At 48.0% G+C, this 19,418-nt stretch overlaps 1 protein-coding gene across 2 annotated transcripts; it reads right to left on the minus strand.

Annotated features, from left to right (window-relative positions):
* Positions 1-491: 491 nt before the first annotated feature.
* Positions 492-18,188, minus strand: PLPP7 (phospholipid phosphatase 7 (inactive)). 2 transcript variants are annotated; one of them, XM_065418844.1, is made up of 2 exons: positions 17,738-18,188; positions 492-1,327 (listed from the first exon to the last, which is right to left on the minus strand). In XM_065418844.1, exons 1-2 carry the CDS (start codon positions 18,186-18,188, stop codon positions 963-965), a joined length of 816 nt encoding a protein of 271 aa, XP_065274916.1. In that variant the 3' UTR covers positions 492-962. The 2 variants fall into 2 exon arrangements, 1 of the variants encoding a protein (XP_065274916.1); XR_010562264.1 differs by lacking the exon at positions 17,738-18,188 and adding an exon at positions 5,597-5,652 and having other exon boundaries at positions 1,250-1,327.
* Between the last annotated feature and the right edge of the window lie 1,230 nt (positions 18,189-19,418).

A 19,418-nucleotide genomic window follows, 5' to 3' on the forward strand; every position in this document is an offset into this window, starting at 1 on the left:
ATCTAGTCCAGTCTTTCAAAATTGTCATGAACAGACACAAAATCGAATCACCCACCCTTAACCATGAGGAAAGTGTGTATTTTATTTGTCCTTCCAAAAAACAAACACCCCTCCCCACACACACACACATTCACCCTAGCTGAGTAGAATTTTGAATAGCTGATCTAGGGCCTAATAAAGCTAAACATTTTCTTAAGTAGTTTGCTGAAAGTATGTGCAGAAATTCATTTCTATTTAGCAAAACACTTGACGTAAGCACGGGCTTACGTTCCATTGGCGTTAAAAAGATTTAAGCACACATTCAAAATTAAGCATGTGTTTAAGTGCTCTAATTAGGGCCACTGTTTTGTCTCCCAAGGGCCAGTGCAGGACTGTTCCCTGCACGGCATTGTTCAGCCTTTATTTAAAAGTCCCAATCGATGGGTTTTCCACCACTTTCCCTTGGGAGATTCCCCCAATATATGATAAGAAACAAACATGGCAGAACTTTTATGATTATTTATTATCTGTGAGGTGCCGGCAGCGTGCCCGGCCCTGTACAAGACACAACCGTTGGGCTGGCAGACAGAAAAAGCGCTGTAGAACTTCGCCCCAAAACGTTTTGCCTCCAAGAAGCTAATTAACGCATCCCAAAGGGATAACAGGTTTTCTGAGAACACACCTGGGCATCAGATGTGCACCATCCAAAGAGAGCTCATTTTGTTATCTTTACTGCTTAGTTTGGTTACCATCCAAATGGGATTTTAAAAAGTGGCCAAAATACTGTGATGGCTGGCCCTTGATTGCTGAAGCCTAACCATCTGCAAGAAACATTTTTTTTCAGGCAGGGGAGCAACAGTAAAAAGAATACTACTACTTATGGAAGTTAATTTTTTTCCCAATAAATATGAAGAATTATATTTTAAAAAAATGAGAGAGAGAATCTTAAAGTGTCTGCTAGTTTCTGTCAGGGATTCTTGTGTTCACCAGATTGATATTATCATCTGACACGTGTTGGAAGACATCCACAACAACTCCACCAGCCTGAACTGCAAGTAGCCAAAGACAAAGCCGGACAGGACATCTGTGATATGGTGCCGTCCAATCATGATGCGGGAAAGCCCCACGCAGAAGGCCCAGAGGACCAGCAGGATCCGGAGTGGGATGGCCAAAACCAGGTGGTTGAGGAAGAATTTGGACACCATGGCAGCTCGGCTGGCGTGGCCGGCTGGGAAAGCATAGATGTCCATGGTCAGATAGTCCAAGAGGCCGGGGTGGACATCGTATGGGCCTCGTCGCTTGGCCAGCTTCTGCAATCCTGCAACAATCATGATGTCCAGGAGTAAGGCTGCAAAACAAGGAAGAAAGTGGGAAAGGTCATAGAGACAAGCAGACAGGTCACTGTTATGAGATGTTCAGCAAAGGAAAGGGAAGATCTCAGGGCAGCATCTGTGCTGGGGCAATAATTGTCTTTGCACTGAACACCTGAGTTCAAATCTCGGCATAGGTGAAAACGAGTTTGGGTGCTCTCAGCCCTGGTCATCGCCCAAACACTCTACAAACATTAATTGACCCTCCCAAGCCCCCCGTGAAGTAGGCAAATATTGTGTTATGCCCTTCTCACAGGAGGGAGAGCCTGAGGCCCAAAGAAGACAAGTGACTCACCCAAGATCACAGAGCGAGTCAGTGGTAGTGCTGGGATTAAAACTCCGGAGTTCCTAGCCCTATGTTTAGACAACGGTTCTCTAGCTTAGTCCCCATTTGTGTGCCAAAGGAAACAATCCTGCAATACAGCACATTCTGCTGTACAGATGGTTGAGGCTGCAAGTCAGGAAGACTGCGCTGCAGTAGCAGAGCTGGCTGGGGGAAGTTTACGCAATCTCTGCCTTAAAGTAGGTTTAGCTCATGCCAGAGCTATTTAATTCCTTGTTCTCGTGAGCCTTTAAAAAAAAGACAACAAACACTCACAAATACAACAGCCTCTTTCTCCTCACACCCACAGAATTCTATTGAACTGGTGGATTCCACTAGTGGGAGGACTTTAAGGGATAGTGACAGGTTAAAAATGATATCATTGAGAAAATGGCCTCATCTACATAACTAACACCACCTTGGTGAACTGAAAATGAAATGTGGTCATAATTTTCTTTGATTTCTCACTTCTTTTCTTTTCACATTCTCTAGGGCTGGAGCAATGAAAACAGACCAGTCCACGTCACTGTGAGTTCTAGTTAGTTTCCACTTTCTGTGTCTCACGCGCGAAGGCTGCAAATTTTACAGGACAGGCTGGTTTGGTTTTATTGGAATGAATAAATAAATAAATAAAATATTGGTGACATTTGTGCTGGATTTGGAAAAAGCTGCTTCTTCGGAGGCCTAGCTCGGAGGACCAAGCACAGAAAGGACAAACTAATGTACATGAGTGTGAGATGGTCCTGATGATGCAGACAGACACTCCCCTCCCCCCATAAATATTGTGTGTGTGAGAGAGAGACTCCCCTGTGTGTGTGTGAGAGAGAGAGAGACACACACACACACACACACTCCCCTGCATAAATGTTAAAGACAGACAGTTCTTGCTTTCCAATTGCCACACGGATGGTTTCTATATCATTCCTGGCTCCTCTGCCTTAATTGCTCCTGTCCGGAAGTAATTTCCATTTCCCTCCCTCAGACAGGTGCTGTTGATTTTATTCTTCAATTTGTTTAATCCCCTCATCTGCCTTTCTGCAGCGTTTCTAATTAGGTAGAGTGCTGATTTCAGCTCCTTGCTGGGAAGGAGCTGCAGTGACAGCAGATATATACCATAGCAGGCACAGCCTGCTCCATCCGCAGGAATGTCAGAAAGCCAGTTGCCTATTTTCTCAGGGACTGACTAAGACTATTCATTTGAAGCTGCCAAGATTTTGCAGGGATTGGGGGGAGGGAGGGGGTTTCTGTACACAGGAGATGGCAAACAACAAGGTAAGCAGTTATCCCAGATACTGACACACCTTAGCCACGAGGCAAAAATCAAGGACCCAATCCTGCAAAATGTTACTTGGGTGAATAATCCCATTGACATCAATTGAACTGCTCCCCATGACGAGTGCTACAGAAAACTTTAAGTTAGTTAGCTAGTAAGAAGAACAACAAAACCCTGTTTATCCAAATAGACTAGGGGACAGGGGATTCATTTGGTTAAAGGGGACTTCTCCTTAAGAGAGGTTAGTTAGTCCAGCGACAGTAAAACAGCAATGCACATGGAGGGGATCACAATATACATTCAGATAATCGGGAATAAGAAGGTCTCGACTCTCTATTGCTGCTCTGTAATATTCTTGTCACAACTAGCTAGCGAATTCTGACTCACGGGTTATACCAGATACCTGCAAAGATGGCATCTTCGCCAGTTGCGTTCTTCCCTGCATAGTGTCTATCATGAATACATGCACCTTGTACACACACTCCTCCCAATATACATTTCAATACAACTTGAATAGCATCTTCCATGCAAAGTGTAGTCCATGCAAAGCTAAGCACCACAAGACCATAGGCAGTGCAATGGCGTAACTTAGAGGTAGCATATAGAGGCTGGAATTTGTTTCTGCAAAGCCCAAATGAGGGGTGGTTTGGCTCCAGATCCCGTGTTATCAGAACCATCAAAGGGCACTAGATTGGGATAAAAGATTCTGATTCCAGCTCATCTTTAGTATACATGAGAGGAAACAGTGTTGTAAATCCACTGTAGAGCATAGGGAACAAAAGTATTCCATTCCTAAGCACAAGAGGCAGAGACAAAGGGGAGGAAGAGGAGAGGTTTACAGATGAGATTTGAAATGAGGTGGCGAGATTCGATGAGGCAGAGTGATGCAGAGAGGCTGTTCAAGACAGCAGGGGGCTTCCCAGGAGAAAGATCTTGCACCAACAATGGTGAGATTGTGAGAAGAAATGCAACAGTAGGTGCTCCTGTATTGTATATGTCAGGAGTTCTCAACCTTCTTCTTTCTGAGGCCCCCGCAACATGCTATAAAAACTCCATGGCCCACAACAACTGTTTTTCTGCATATAAAAGCCAGGGCTGGCGCTAGGGCGTAGCAAGCAGGGCAGTTGCCAGGGGCCCCATGCCACAGGGGACCCCACGAAGCTAAGTTGCTCAGGCTTTGGCTAGGTGGCAGGTCTTGGGGCACTGGGCTTCAGCCCCATGCAGTTGGGCTTCCGCTTTCTGCCTTTGGCCCCAACAAGTCTAATGCCAGCCCTGGTTGGCAGACCCCCTGAAACCTGCTGGTGGCCCCTCAGGGGGCCCCAGACCCCTGGTTGAGAACCACTGGTATATGTGATGCACTAGCTGGGCAGGAGGGGAGCTACGGATAGAATTTCAGGTCTGTCGCTGTTCATTCTGTAATGGTATTTGAACAGAAGGGGGTTTCCTTTGTGTTTCAAGATTTGCTAAGACTGATTTTTCACGGGGGCGGAAGGAATTTCAAAAATAGGCCAGCGATCTTTGAACCAGCCATTCACTGTTGTTTCTTGGTAGAAAACAAATGTTGTCAGCAAAGCTAACAGCTGCAGAGGGCAACCGTTCAGCTTGGCTAGTCATTATGGGGAAGTCTTGCTTAGCCCTGACGGTGATCCAAGTGGTCTCGTGCTCGGACTCTCATTTTGCTTCATGAGCTGCTGCTGGACACCAGCTTCGGAACCCTTATCACCGTGCCTGTTATGGCCCCAATTCAGCAAAGTACTGAAACACATACCGAATCAGGGCCTATTATACAATTTCTGGTAGCTGATCTATGAACCAAGAAAGTGGCCATCTCTCTCCCTGGGCATAAGCTGCAAGATCTGAGGCTCTGGGATAGGATCATCTTGTTCTGAAATGGACACTTGCTTTAGTCTCACTGGACTTATGCATGACTTAATAAAGAGGCGAGTTAGACACATTTAAATTACTTTTGTAATGCCAGTCTGTGGCCCAGAACTGCTAGGTCCTAGCTATGACCTAGGCAGCATAGGTTGAGAGAGTTGGCCTGGGAGCTAGAGAGCCTTAGGCTAGGTCTACACTACCTGCCTGAATCGGCGGGTAGAAATCGATCTCTCGGGGATCGAATTATCGCGTCTCGTCAGGACGCGACAATCGATCCCCGAATCGACGCTCTTACTCCACCAGTGGAGGTGGGAGTAAGCGCCGTCGACGGGGAGCCGCGGAGGTCGATTTTGCCGCCGTCCTCACAGCGGGGTAAGTCGGCTCTGATACGTCGAATTCAGCTACGCTATTCGCGTAGCTGAATTTGCGTATCTTAAATCGACCCCCCCCCCGTAGTGAAGACCTGCCCTCAGAGAGCCAATGGGTCTGTCTGTGCCTTTTCCAGCAGCCTCAATAATATTCATTACAACGAACACCTGTCCCTTCTCTACCACGAGATACTATAGCGTGGTGCTTTTTCTGTCCCCTTCCCCTGCACTGTGGTCACCACCCCCGAGCAGCTTGCTCCCTGATGCGTCTGCAGCAGCCTCAGCAGTGCCCTGGCTCTGAAGCGCAATGCAGGGGGTTGAAAGCAATGCCGGGCGGCTCACCCCAGCCCTAGAGCACACACCCAATCAGCGCATTTCAACAACACACCAAAGCAAAGGTTCTAACCTTGCCCTCCCTGGCTCGCTTATCCTCCACCACTTGCCCTGGGGAAACACTACGCCAGAGTGAATCAGCACATGGCGTTATCACAGTTCTGACAGAGTCAGCAAACAGCCCAGCCTTCAGAAATAGATACAAATGGTGCAGTCACTCAGGGAGCACATAGTCCAGCTCATATCCCCCTGCAATTCCCCAACCTACATTCTTGTCTGGATGGAGGCTGTGGGCTGGCTGAACTGCCCTCCCCCATCACTGTTTCAATCTCGCAACCCAGTGCAGGCAGGATTCTCTCTCCAGAGCTGGCCTGCTGCGTGCACAGGAAATGCAAAAATAAAGGGCTACGTTTCTAGCAGACTGTCTAAGCTGCACCTGCAAACTTTGCCAGCACATCCATTTTGCATGAGTACATGTTGATTTACGAACTGGCATCCGCACACCCAGTTCACCTGTCCCAACATGGAGACACAGGGAAAATCTTCGGGCCCAGATACTTGATGACTGTAGAAAATTTGGCCCCTGCAACTCTACCCTATCCAGGATAGGCAGAGGTCTCTGAAGAGAGCCTGAAACTGGCTCTCCAGACTGCACTTGCACTGCTCCCTAGAGAGGGAGTTTTTCGGGTTTATAGCAAAAATGGCAAAATGTCACCTGAGGCAAAAGTGTGATTGATTGCAGAGCTGAATTTTTATTGCAACAGCGCCCATCAGCAGAACATCTAGGTGCCATTACATAATTTTAGGAGCACATCAAATATTTCAAGGGAAGGAATCAATTCTCCTTTCCTTCCCTTTAGGTTTAAACCCTCCCTCCACCCCCGCCCTTTTTTTTTTTTTTGAAAATGGCATGTGCTCAATTTCTCCTGTGACCCAATGTTTTTAAAAAATGTGAAAACCTAAGATATCTTGGGCAAAAATCTCTCAAAGTGCAAATCAAGCTGGTTTCACAACTCTACTCAGCACATAAAACCGAGGGCCAAATCTTACCTATCTAGGGAGATCTAATATGTGGTATCTAAATAGCTAAAATCTGGCCTCTGATGCTCACCCACTGGATTCCCATTGAAATTAATGGAAGCCACATGGGTAGCTATTAGCTCTGCTAACAGAGAAAGGGTAAATGTATCTACCTTGTTGCTACTGCATTCAAGAACCACTTAAAAGTTGCAGCTCAATAACAGGAGAGAGGTACCCCTCTGATAGGAGAGAGGTAGTAGCCTCCTGCATAGACCGGTTAGGGACAAGCTTAGAAGTGTTAATACTTCCATTCATGTCTTCAAAAATTCTCTTGCTAATATCACCATTAAAGGAAGTCTGAATAAAAGGATTTCCCTTTTTGTCGTTTCTTTCCTTTCTGGTGTTCTGAGGTGTGAATGCTGCTGCTGTCCCTTTAAGAAGGGGTTCTGAAGTAGATTCAGGCGTGATGATCTTAAAGGGGCAGCAGCTCTCGCTGACTGTGCGGGAAGGCTGGCTGACTCCCGTAGGTTGGAGCTAGAGAAGCGACTCCAGGGATGGGGCAGATGCGCTGGGGAGATGTTTATATGAATAAGTTCTCCGATGATTACTGCTGAACAACCTGGGTGCAGTACCAAAAAAGACAAAAAGAAAGCCCCAAAGCCTTTTGCTTCGGCTGCTCCTGCAGGTACTCACATGGAATCACTCAATGAGCAAGGACAACTCTTGGCAGTAAGGGCTCTAGGATAAATATCAAACTAAAAATCACAAGCCAGGACCCAATGGTTCAGCTAGTAACCCCCAGGCATCATTACCACCTGCCAGTCATGGGGGTAGATGGGAAAAGGGGAAGTGAAAGGGTGGAGAGAAACTCACTCCAGCAGGGAGAACTTACAATGAGCTCAGAAAACAGCCCGAGAGTGATACAGTATCAGGGAGTTCCACAGATAAAACCCTATCCTCAGATCAATCCCTATGGATGTTAGGGCATGGGCAGTCTGGCTAATCCCTATTTATTACTTGTATTACAACTGTCTGGAGGATAGCTAATGTGACACCAATTTTTAAAAAGGGCTCCAGTGGTGACCCTGGCAACTACAGGCCAGTAAGCCTCACTTCAGTACCGGGCAAATTGGCTGAAACTATCGTAAAGAACAAAATTGTCAGACACATAGATTAATATAATTTGTTGGGAAATAGTCAACATGGTTTTTGTAAAGGGAAATCATGCCTCACCAATCTACTATAATTCTTTGGGGGTGTCAATAAGCATGTGGACAAAGGAGATCCAGTGGATATAGTGTATTTAGATTTTCAGAAAGCCTTTGACAAGGTGCCTCACCAAAGGCTCTTAAGCAAAATAAGCCGTCATGGGATAAGAGGGAAGGTTATCTCATGGACTGGTAACTGGTTAAAAAATAGGAAACAAAGGGTAGGAATAAATAGTCAGTTTTTACAATGGAGAGAGGTAAATAGTGGTGTCCCCCAGGGATCTGTACTGGGCCCAGTCCTATTTAACATATTCATAAACGATCTGGAAAAAGGGGTAAACAGTGAGGTGGCAAAATTTGCAGATGATACAAAACTACTCAAGATAGTTAAGTCCCAGGCAGACTGCGAAGAGCTACAAAAGGATCTCACAAAACTGGGTGATTGGGCAACAAAATTGCAGATGAAATGTAATGTTGATAAATGCAAAGTAATGCATATTGGAAATCATAATCCTAACGATACATATACAACGATGGGGTCTAAATTAGCTGTTACCACTCAAGAAAGGAATCTTGGAGTCATTGTGGATAGTTCTCTGAAATCATCCCCTCAGTGTGCAGCGGCAGTCAAAAAAGCGATCAGAATGTTGGGAATCATCAAGAAAGGGATAGATAATAAGACAGAAAATATCATATTGCCTCTATATAAATCCATGGTACGCCCACACCTTGAATACTGTGTGCAGATGTGGTCGCCCCATCTCAAAAAAGATACATTGGAATTGGAAAAGTTTCAGAAAAGGGCAACAAAAATGATTAGGGTTATAGAACGGCTTCTGTATGAGGAGAGATTAATAAGACTGGGACTTTTCAGCTTGGAAAAGAGGCGACTAAGCGCGGGATATGATAGAGGTCTATAAAATCATGAGTGGTATAGAGAAAGTAAATAAGGAACTGTTATTTACTCCTTCTCATAATACAAGAACAAGGGGCCACCAAATGAAATTAATAGGTAGCAGGTTTAAAACAAACACAAGAAAGTATTTTTTCACGCAACGCACTGTCAACCTCTGGAACTCCTTGCTGGAGGGTGTGGTGAAGGCCAATACTATCACGGGGTTCAAAAGGGAGCTAGATTCATGGAAGATAGGTCCATCAATGGCTATTATCCAGGATGGGCAGGAATGGTGTCCCTAGCCTCTGTTTGCCAGAAGCTGGGATTGGGTGACAGGGCATGGATCACTTGATAACTGTCTGTTCATTCCCTTTGGGGCACCTGCCATTGGCCACTGTCAGAGGGCAGGATACTGGGCTTGATGGACCTTTGGTCTGACCCAGTCTGGTCGTTCTTATGTTCTTATTACACTAGAACGCAGAGGCTCCAATCTGAATCAGGGCCCCCCTGGGCTAGGCACTGTGCAAACAAAGTAAAAGACAACTGCTCCCCTGGGGAGCTCACAAGAGCCACGGCTGTGGTAATACAAAGAGTCGAAGGTCAAGCTAAAACCAAGCACTTTCAAGGCTGTGATTCTCATCTCCTGGAAGTTGTGGCACCAAGGTGGTTCGTGAAGCTGTTTTCTGGAACTCATGGCATTTCAATAGCACCTACTGCTTGTGTGGAAAACTTCCCAAGTGTAAGCTGCTGTAGAAATTAGTTTCCCTGAACATGTAGCCCTGGGGAATGTGCAAGCTATACCATTCCCAACAAGGATATAAATTGATGGGCCTGGTCTTCTAAAGCCCTGAGGTCAGTGGGAGTGGGAGGTGCTCACCAACTCTGAAAGTCTAGCCCGCTACTTCCCAATATTCTCTCTGACATGTGAAATGATCAGGTTCACCTGCCACACACATCAATGGAGACAGTGGCCACACATGGCACAATGAACTTAAACAATAACTAATTATGATATAGTGCAGCATTTGGGGGCGGTTGTTTTTCAGTCAAAACAACACAAAGGATTCTGGGACATGGGGGTCCCAGGAGGATAATACGGTGGAGGAATTTGAGGTCATTGGAATTTTAAAAAGTTAGACTCCCTCTCCTAGCTTATCAGAAAACAGCCCTGAGTGAAACCACAGGCTGCCTAGAGAGCCTCCCCTTGGATATAACATGCCCTTGGGAGCTGGGCAATTTGTATCTTAGAACCAATTACTTAGCATGGCTGCTTCCCAAATTTGCTCTGCCATGCACATGCTCTTCAATTATTCTGGAGAAGAGAAGAGGAAAGGGTGAGCACAGTGAAAACACCTCGTGCTATGGAGGAGCTGGGCCTCTGCGGGGCACTTGCCTCTGAACATCTTGTTTATTGGGTTGAAGCAGATCTGTTTCCATACCCCTGTTGCCTACAAATCCTGCTAGCTATGTGCAGAGGTGAGCTGACGTGCTGTGAGACCTCTCCCACAACTGTGCAGCTACCTCAGATAGAGACTGCACAAACACTGCACTGATAATTCCCATTAGGACACCAGAATAGCACCGGTGTATCCCATAATGGCAACCATGCCAACACAGTGCTAACGCATCCTGTAATGGCACCATACAGCATGAGACTGCATGGTGCACAGGCAACCCATAACGACAGCATATAGCACGAGACCACTGCATCAGCGTAACTAGATTGGACTTATGGTCCGTGTCTCTCATGGGAGGGAAGGCTTGGGCCAGGTGCGGAAAGGAAAGGAAAGCAGAACATTTTGCCTGTGGGGAGAAGGAAGAGAAGCGCTTTGGGCTGCTCACCCACTGGTGATGCAATGCCTAGCCTGGGCAACCCATAATGTCATGATTAAGACCCAGCTTCAGCTAAGTACTTAAGCACATGCTTAACACGAAGCCACGCTTCAGCTTATTCCTGTTCAGCAATGCACTTAAGCATGTGTTTAAGTCCCATCGGCTTCAATGAAAGTGGAATCAGCCTCTTAGATTTTTTTTTTTTAATAGCCTTGGAGGATTTACAGCACCTCCCACCTGTAGAACTCAAAGCACTTTACTAATCTTGATGACTTGGGCCCTCTCAGTGCCCCAGGGAGAGTGATAAAGGGGAGCCAGGAGCAGAAACCTGAAATCACATCTAAGAAATCCTCTAACAAAGTGGAGCTTTTCAGCCTGGCTCTGCCAGGAAGAGGAGAAAACCTCTAATACTGTCCTTACTTCCTACGCCAGACTGACAGCAAGGGTCCCTGAGCCCCTCTCTCCTGCCCCTCAACACTCCCCGCCAATCCTCTGGCGGCCTTAAAGAAAGCAACTGGAATCCGCACTCCTGTCCTCCTTTCCCCCAACTACTCCTCTTGTCAAGCTGCATTAGAGGCAAACACACACACATTGCCCCTGGGGTGGAAGCTTCTCCCAGCAGGAGCAGGATCCATCTCAGCTGAGAACACCTACTTCCAAGGGTGCCATAGAGTTCAGAGCTGGGGGAGGCGGATCCAGACAGCTGTCCCCTGCAGGGTAGCACAGAAATACGGCCAATTTCCCCCTCCCCCATTTAACAACCACAGCACTTCCCTTCTCTTTGAATCTGTATTTGGCCTCAGGGCATACCACCTTCTTCTGAAGTGCTGGGTGTTAGTCATGGCTGAGCTAGCTGATTAATCTAGCTGGACCAGTGCTCCAGCAGGGATCCTACATAGGGCCTGGTTTCTGCTCCTGCAGCAGCTGAGCAGGTGCTAGCGTGACACCGGGCCTGCCACTATATGAAGGGACACTGCAGACTCATAGGGTTGTCCTTTAACAGCACATATTTGCTCTAACTACAGCAGGCGGGGCGAGAAGGAGGAGGAGGGGAGGCCAGGGAGTTGGATGCAATTTGTCATTCATCAATGCCTGAACTCATCAGTGAGGATGGGACAAGATGGGAGGGAGACATGGGGCAAAGGACCCGGGGCTTTTACTGCAGCGCCTGAGAAGGATAATGAGAGGGATTTGCAGCATGACGGGTGATGAAGAGGAATGTTCACTCCCAGTTTGAGGCGGTGTGGATGGGGGATGCAGAGAGCACTGGAGGTGGATGTGTGTGAGGTTACCTCCGATCAACACCCACCATGGGCCGGTCACATTAGCCCACTTGACATTTAAAAGTTTCCACCTCACTGGGCAGACAGGCTGCAAACTTGCCAAGATTTCAGCAGGCAAATCAGATCCCAGGAGGGGAGGCTAGGCAAGTGTCTCGCCTGCATTCCAGGGTAAGAAGCTGGGGACGGGACCACCTCCGAACGGTGTCTGAGCAGGGAATGTACACGCAAGCTGCCGGGTCTTCAGAAGCGGTTTCCTCCACCACTGGAACATAATTTGTTTCTGCTTAATTCAGATGCTCCCTAACATGTCGGTGGGATAATTAAAAAAAAAAATCAATGTATCTGGCCTAAAGGCAACCCCACCTGGGGCCCACAAGCTCTGCTGCATATGGACTGACCCTGGGCAGGTCTACACTAAAAACACTGCATTGGCGCCGCTCTAGTGCTTAAGTGAAGATGCTCTTAGACTGAGGGGAGAGAGCTTTCCCATGGGCATAGTTAATCCGCCTCCCCGAAAGGCAATAGCTCTATTGACAGGAGAAGCACTGCCGTCAACATGGCGCTGTCTACATGGGGGGTTAGGTTGGTGTAATTGTGTCACTATGGGGTGTGGATTTTTCAGACCCGAGTGACGTAGTTAAACAGACATAGGTCTGTAGTGTAGACCTGGCCGTCTGGCAATGCCACTCTCCTTAAGAGCAGAGAAGGAGGTAACTCACTGCTTGGTTGTGTCCAGGCTACTGAACCCCAAGACTCGACAGAAAGGATATGTCTACATTGCAGTCCAGGGGTGCGATTCCACCTTGTGTAGACATACCTGAGCTAGCTCAGGAGCAGAGATACCAGGGTAGTGCGTGCTTCAGTGTGGGCTAGATGCGTGAGCGATTGCCCAGGGTTCTGGGTGAGTTTCTGGAGCCTGTGTGGCCGTGGCTTCACTGCTACCAGCACCCAAGCTAGCAAAGGTATGTCTACACGGGCTGCAATCACACCCCTTGATTCCAGTGTAGACATACCCACAGATACATGAACAATGAGCTTGCCCACACTGCATGGGTATTCACCTAGTACTCTCTAAACTCCCAGAGTCCTGTCCCTGTATGTACTGGGCTCAGTATAAAGTCAGGGATGGATTGCCAGGATTGTTCCAAAGTCCTGGTCAGGAATCTATAGGGGACTTCCCCAGGACATTACAGCCTGGTTCCCCACCCCTCCTGGCTACTTGGGGCTTCCCAGATCTTAAGGCTGGCTCTGCATACAGGGAACAGACTGAAGTGAGTGTGCCCCAACCTTTCGCTGAATTTTATGAAGGGGGAAATCCCCCTACCCCAGCCTTTCACCCTCATTCAGGCAGACAGCGAATCCTTACCCTGATGCTAAGAAACGAAGGATCCGTCCACTTCATTCGGTACTGCTTCTTTGACGGTGATACACCCCTTGTGACAAAGCCAAGGAGCCAACGTACAACTTAGATACAGCATGCAGGGCTGGTAACGGATGGTAACATCTTATTTAAAATCTAAGGACCAGGTCCCCTAACTGTTGTAGCTTCACTAAAGTCAATGGAACTGTGCCACTCTGCACCAGGTAAATAAATAAACTTCTCCCCACCACCAAACCTTATTCAAGAGTAACAAGATCCAGTTGGCTCCTAATGGGGTGAGAGGCAAATGCTGAGGGATAGGAGGGGGAAGGGCAGTGTAGGGGACTAGAAATCAGGACCCTAGATTTTTGTGGCACGTCCAGCAAGCCACAATCAGATGTGGCACCGATGCCCCAGAACCTGGGGGCTGGCGTCTCCGCTGACGTGCACCTTGTGTAAGCATTTATGTCTGTGCAAGCTGAGTGCAAAATGCTACCAAATCCACATGGTAGCACTTGCCACTCACCTTGCACAGGTGTGTAGGACTGCACCAAGAGCAAGCCAATGGATAATCAGGCCCCTGAAGCCAAACTGCCTGATGTTACAGAGACCAGTATAACAAACCAGGTGTCCCACAGCCAGAGTTTTACATTGCAGGTTCATCAGGCTCCCCCAGCCTGGTTACTAAATGAAATTAACCGAAAGGGGGGCTTTGTGCGGCCAAAGGCTGAGTCCTTCAAAAGAGGACTTTTGTGTCCCCCACGTCTCCAAGAGGAATGAGCCCCTGGTACCAGCCAGCCCAGCCCCTTCACAGCACCTCAGGCCTGTTTCTCTTTTCACTCATACCAGTGTAAATCAGGAGTAACTCCACTGAAGTCAACAGTGTAAACAAGAGCAGAATCAGCCACTTCCTTCTGTGTGCTGGGGGAATTACCGAATTCCCTGGGCCCAAGCAAACTTCCCTTATGGACAGGGCCCCTGACAACCACTCAGCATGGCCTTGGACAAGTCAGCTCTCCTCTCTCTGGCTCAGTTTCCCCAGTGATAAAGTGGGGATGATACCAGCTCCTTCCTTCCTTCCTAACAGGGTTGGGAACTAACAAGCTCACATTTGTACAGCATTTGAACATCCTTGCATTAAAAGGTGCCACAAGAAGGTTCACTATTACTATTCTATTATTATCCCCAGAAGTACAGCCTTCTGTAGGAAGAAATGATTTAAAGCCAGTGCCTTCCCTGACTCACTACCAGGGAGCTGGAGCACTTACCCTTAATAAGGATTTTTGAGTAGGGGAAAGGGGTGAAGATGGAACTGATACTATTAGGGCCCAATGGGCAGTGTCCTTTGAATCAGAGCTTGCATTAGAACAAAAAGGGGCCCAATGCTGGGCAACAGAACCAAGCCCCTTCAGGCTTACGAGATTTCTGGATCCAGAAAGCATCAGTTTATCAAGCTCAATCTGTTTGGTTTTAACAAAGGGAAGGTTAAGGGATGACTTGATCACAGTCTATATTTAACTATATGGGGAAGAGAAATTTGATAACAGAGGGCTCTTCAGTCTAGCAGACAAAGGTATAAGAAGATCCAATGGCTGGAAGTTGAAGCTACTTACATTATTTAGATAAGACTAAATTTACACTAGAAAAAAGTTTTTTTTTTTTTTTTTTTTTTTTTAACAGTGAGAGTTATTAACCATTGAAACAACTTGCCAAATGAAGTGTTGGATTCTCTATCACTTAAAAAAACAGCCAAAATTTCTAAAGATCTGCTTTAGTTCTAACAGAAATTAATTCAGGGACGTCCAGTGGTACTCAAGATGTCTGACTAGATGATCACAATGGTTCCTTCTGGCTTTATAATCTATGATTCTATGAATTTGGGCCCATTTCTGCTAGGTGGATTAGAATCAGAACACCAGATCCTGTCCCCCTTCAGCTTTGGGAAAGTTTGGATCTGGATCGGAGCACTGGCCCCAAACTTGACAACTGTGGCAATTTTATCGTGAGTCCCAGGATATTTGATTTTCTCCAGCCGCTGGAGTCAGATGATTATCTGAAAATCTCAGCTCTCATTTAAAAAACGTAAGTTTCTAGCCCTCCTTATTGCAGAGAAAAACTTGAAAATGTGACCTCTAAGTGCTCCAAATAAAATGAACCCACATTGTATGGTTTTAAATCTCGTGATTTTTAAGCCAGTCATGATTTTGGGGGCCTGATTAGTGATTTTTGAACAGATGAGATTGGCAGTACCCAGGCCTCGCTCTCCTGAAAGCGTGTTCTAGCAGAGGAGCCCGTATAATGGGGACAGAGACCCGCTTCTTAGCGACAGGCTCGGACTCTGCTTCTTTACTTTGGTTGCTTGGCATTTGTGGCTGGGGATGAAGCAGAGGGGAATTAATAAATCTCAGCATGGATGGCAAATGTGTGGGCCAACATGGGTCCACTGAGCCTAGGGAGGGGAGCCACAGCTGGGATCCATGCTATGGGGAGGGCTAGATGGGGATGGTGCAGGGCTAGATTTCAGCACCCCCACCCCAAACATCCCATCATACAGCCGGGAAGTTTTCACCCAGCACACAGCTCGGGGGCGTGTAGCCTGCTCTCCACCTGCAGCTGTGCCTCTGCCAGGTCCCCAGTCCCATTTCAGCAATCGCCTTACTCCTTCCCTTTGCAAAGCCTGATTACAAATCCTAAACAAGCGCTTTGTGATGGGCTGGCTCCCTGCCCAGAGACTGCATCAGAAATTCTGCTTGCTGTCTCAGACTCCGAGGGGGCTGGGGGAAGGGAGGAAAGCCAAGTGGGGTGAACAGCCTTGCTGCTTCCCCTTCCAAAGGGTCAGGGCGAGGGTGGGAAGAGCCCATTCCCTCAGACCTATCCTCACCCAGAAGGGCTTTGTTATCACCAAGTACCGCAGGATTTGAACTGCATATGGGGCTGAGCCAAAACAAAAGGGTGACAGAGGATGTCGGACAGTATCAGCAAACCAAGTTTCTTGCGGGGAGGTAAAGTCTGTGATGGGAGCCCTGTCTCCTTCCGAAGGAGAACTGAGACATTTAAAAGGTCACTGAAATATTCAGGGATCCGTCTAGGGGAAAAAATCCCAGACTCTTAGTGAGAAGCAACTCACAAAACAGAGGAGCAGACAGACACACATTCGCTGGCCATACCACGCCCTTCTCATTCTCTTAGGCACAATGGTTCTTGTGGCCACTGGCTGGGTCCACCAACCCCACATCCCTAGTAGGCCTTTCATCCGGACAGCACTTAGATATTATGGCAACGGGCACTCTATAAATAGGCAGATCTCTGCCCTCCTAATTTTGGGCCTTTAACTGGCCACTCCTGTTGTATCTGCCACCCCCTTGTACACGATAATGGCAAGTCTACGCGGGGAGATGATGGAAATGTGACAAGGGGGATGCAGGGGACAGAAATGTCTCCATGCGTCTTGTTTCGAGTCTCCTGCAATCTCCCTAATATGCCCCTATTTGGAAACTGCCTAGTTACTATGGCAACGGGTGTTAGACAAAGTACACCATCCTTTGATCAATAGGGGATGCAACTAGCCTTTACGTTTCCTGGGAAGAACAACAAGATCAAAAATAACCATTTGTTTTTGTGGGTCACTGGGAGCAGGGCTAAGATTTGGGGGAAGCCCAGCAGAGGCTATTTTGGACACCACCTCAGAACTGAGGGGACCTACCGATGTGGGCTTTGTGTTCCCAAGAGGCCAGGTGCTAGCAGCTGCGTGGCTAAGTGTGAATAACCTGTGAGAAGGGGGCCAGCCCAGGACTGCTTCATATTTGGAATCGTAGCTTTGCAGTGAAAAGGGCAAGCGACTAAAAAAAAAGTGAAAGCTGAAATTAGCATTTGATCATCATTGGATTGCAAATGTTCAGAAGCCCAGAGCTGCAGGCTTCCCAGGCCCCAGAGGCTAGCCTTGCACGGGATATGTGTACAGGCTCTGCCAGGGGCCTTTAGTTCCTTACCAATTGGTCCTCACAGGCTTTTAAAAGGGGCTTCTCTCTGCTCAGTAAGGCGAAGCAGAGCAGCAGGTGATGGTGCAGGGCAGGCACCTGCTGAAGGAAGGGAGGAAGATCAAAGGAGCAGGAGCAGGTGGGTGACAAGACTCCCCTTAGGGGATCTGAGAAGAGGAGCCAGAATCTGTTCAAGGCAGAGGGAAGGGGGGCACAAAACATTTGCAGAGAGAGCATCAAACCTGGGTGACTCTGATCCCCATTTTGCCTTTAACCACCCTCGACCGAAATCTTAATTCATCTTTAAATCTTCCCCAGCTAAGCCTCTGAGGGAGACAGATACAGTTTAAATAAAGGATCTGGCTGACAGCATCAAAGCCATAAGGTTTTCCTGCCCACAGGTTTGGTCACTAACCGTCCCAGGTCCCATTCTGCTAGTCTCACATTGCACAGGACCTTACTCCAGGAGTAGCCAAATGGAAGCCATCTGGACTTCTAATGCAGGAAGGCACAGAACCTAGCATGCACCCTCTAGGCCCTTCTGCTGCGCCCATCATCGGGGTATCAGAGCACCTTCCTGCTGTCCCTTGCGACTAGGGGCTGGGCTTTGAGTGCAAGAGGTGGAGTATTTTACTCACCTAGCAGCAAGTTCATGAGGACCTCCTGTCCCGCCAGCGTGCTGCTCTTCACCAGGCAGATGAGTGTGCCCCCGATCCAGGGTACGCCATGCCCTGTGATCCCGATGAGTGTGATCATGGAGCGGGCGCTGCCCCAGGACGAGGCGCTGCTGGCACAGACCCCCAGCCTCTTGGACATGCAGATATCGATGGCCAGCAGGGAGTTGAAGGCAATTCCCTTGAAGGAGGGGTTCAGCTGCATGCAGTCCTCCTCGGGAAGCTGCTGCGATTGCCTCCGCTCCTTGGTGCCCTCGTTTTGGGTGGGAGCCAGACCAGACTGGCTGCCCTGCTTTCTGCTGGAGCTCCTGGTCTCCTGGTTCCCTTTCATGGGCTGGTTCAATGAGAGGAACTCAGCCCTGTTCAGGACATTGTTCCGCTCTCTGGCTCTGGCCCGGCTTTGGGATGCTGGCATTGTGGAGTCTCCCTAGATGAAACCTGCTTTCAAAAAACTGTACAGGAGAGAAATCCCTCTCCCCTTCCAATCAGCTCCCCCCACCTCCCCCCTTCAGAGAGAGGAATTTGGTAAGCGACACAGATTCCCTTCTTGTGCAGTCTCCCCCAGCACAGACTGCAGCTGTTAAATATAGAGCAAGGAATGCACATGGCTGTTTACTTCATGGGCCTAGCAAGCTTGGAAGAAAAATTAATGCCAGGCTGGGCAGCCAGTCCAACACCAGAAAAAAGGTTAAACAGCCAATGGATACAGAGAAGAGGAGGGGAATTCTATGTGCCAAAGGTTGGTTGCTTCAGGCCTGGTCTATTTAAATCTTCCAATTGCTTATATCCCCAGGGCTGCAGGGGAGACTGGGAAATGTAGTTTTTCACCATGTTCTTCCATCTGATTTAATGGAGGAATTAGAGCTGAAAAAGCTCACCCCATCCCCTCTCCCTACCAGGGCAGGATTGATCCCTGCAGGCTGTTGTGCAGCCTGGGTTTGAAATCTCAAGAGATGGGGCTTCCTTGAGGCACTGTCAGGGAGTTTGTCCGATCTTTTCCCTTGTTCAGTTTCATCCCCATGGCTCATAATTGGCCCCCTTGGCCCCCTCTTGTGCTGCCCTAAATAATTCCTGTCACACCTCGGTGTTAATTGCCTTCAAATATCACTACTCCTATATTCCCAACACCCAGCCACCTTTTCTAAACTCCTGCAGTAACTGCTCCATCAACCCACTAGCCTCCGGGCCGTAGGTGTAGCAGCACCTGCCTTTGGACTAAGAGAGATGCTGGATTGGTGATGATTTCCCCTTCTCTCCCACCCGCCACATGAGTCTGGCCTCATTGTAGCACGTTTGTACTGCATCGCACAGAATCACAGAACCCTGACTCCCAGCAGTTGACAGGCGAAACCTACAAACTCAAATCAGCACGGAAGATGCAATGCAATTAGCATCTGTAGCAGAGCAAGGTGTGACCAGAGAGACTGTAAGGCATGAGATTCAAAGGGAAGCAGGGAGTATGGGAAAACTGACAGGCTCAGGGAATAGGACGTGACTGGTTTATTAGGGAGAGGTGCGATGAGGTGGTTATAGATAATAGGCATGTTACTAGGAGACCAACTCATGCGGCATAGCTTTGAGTGGGATGGGGAGTTCAGGGGTTAAAACAAAGAGAACTTTATGGGGCAGGGGGCAGAGAGGAAAG

The sequence above is a fragment of the Emys orbicularis genome, chromosome 18 (genome assembly GCF_028017835.1).
Source record: "Emys orbicularis isolate rEmyOrb1 chromosome 18, rEmyOrb1.hap1, whole genome shotgun sequence".
NCBI lineage: Eukaryota > Metazoa > Chordata > Testudines > Emydidae > Emys > Emys orbicularis.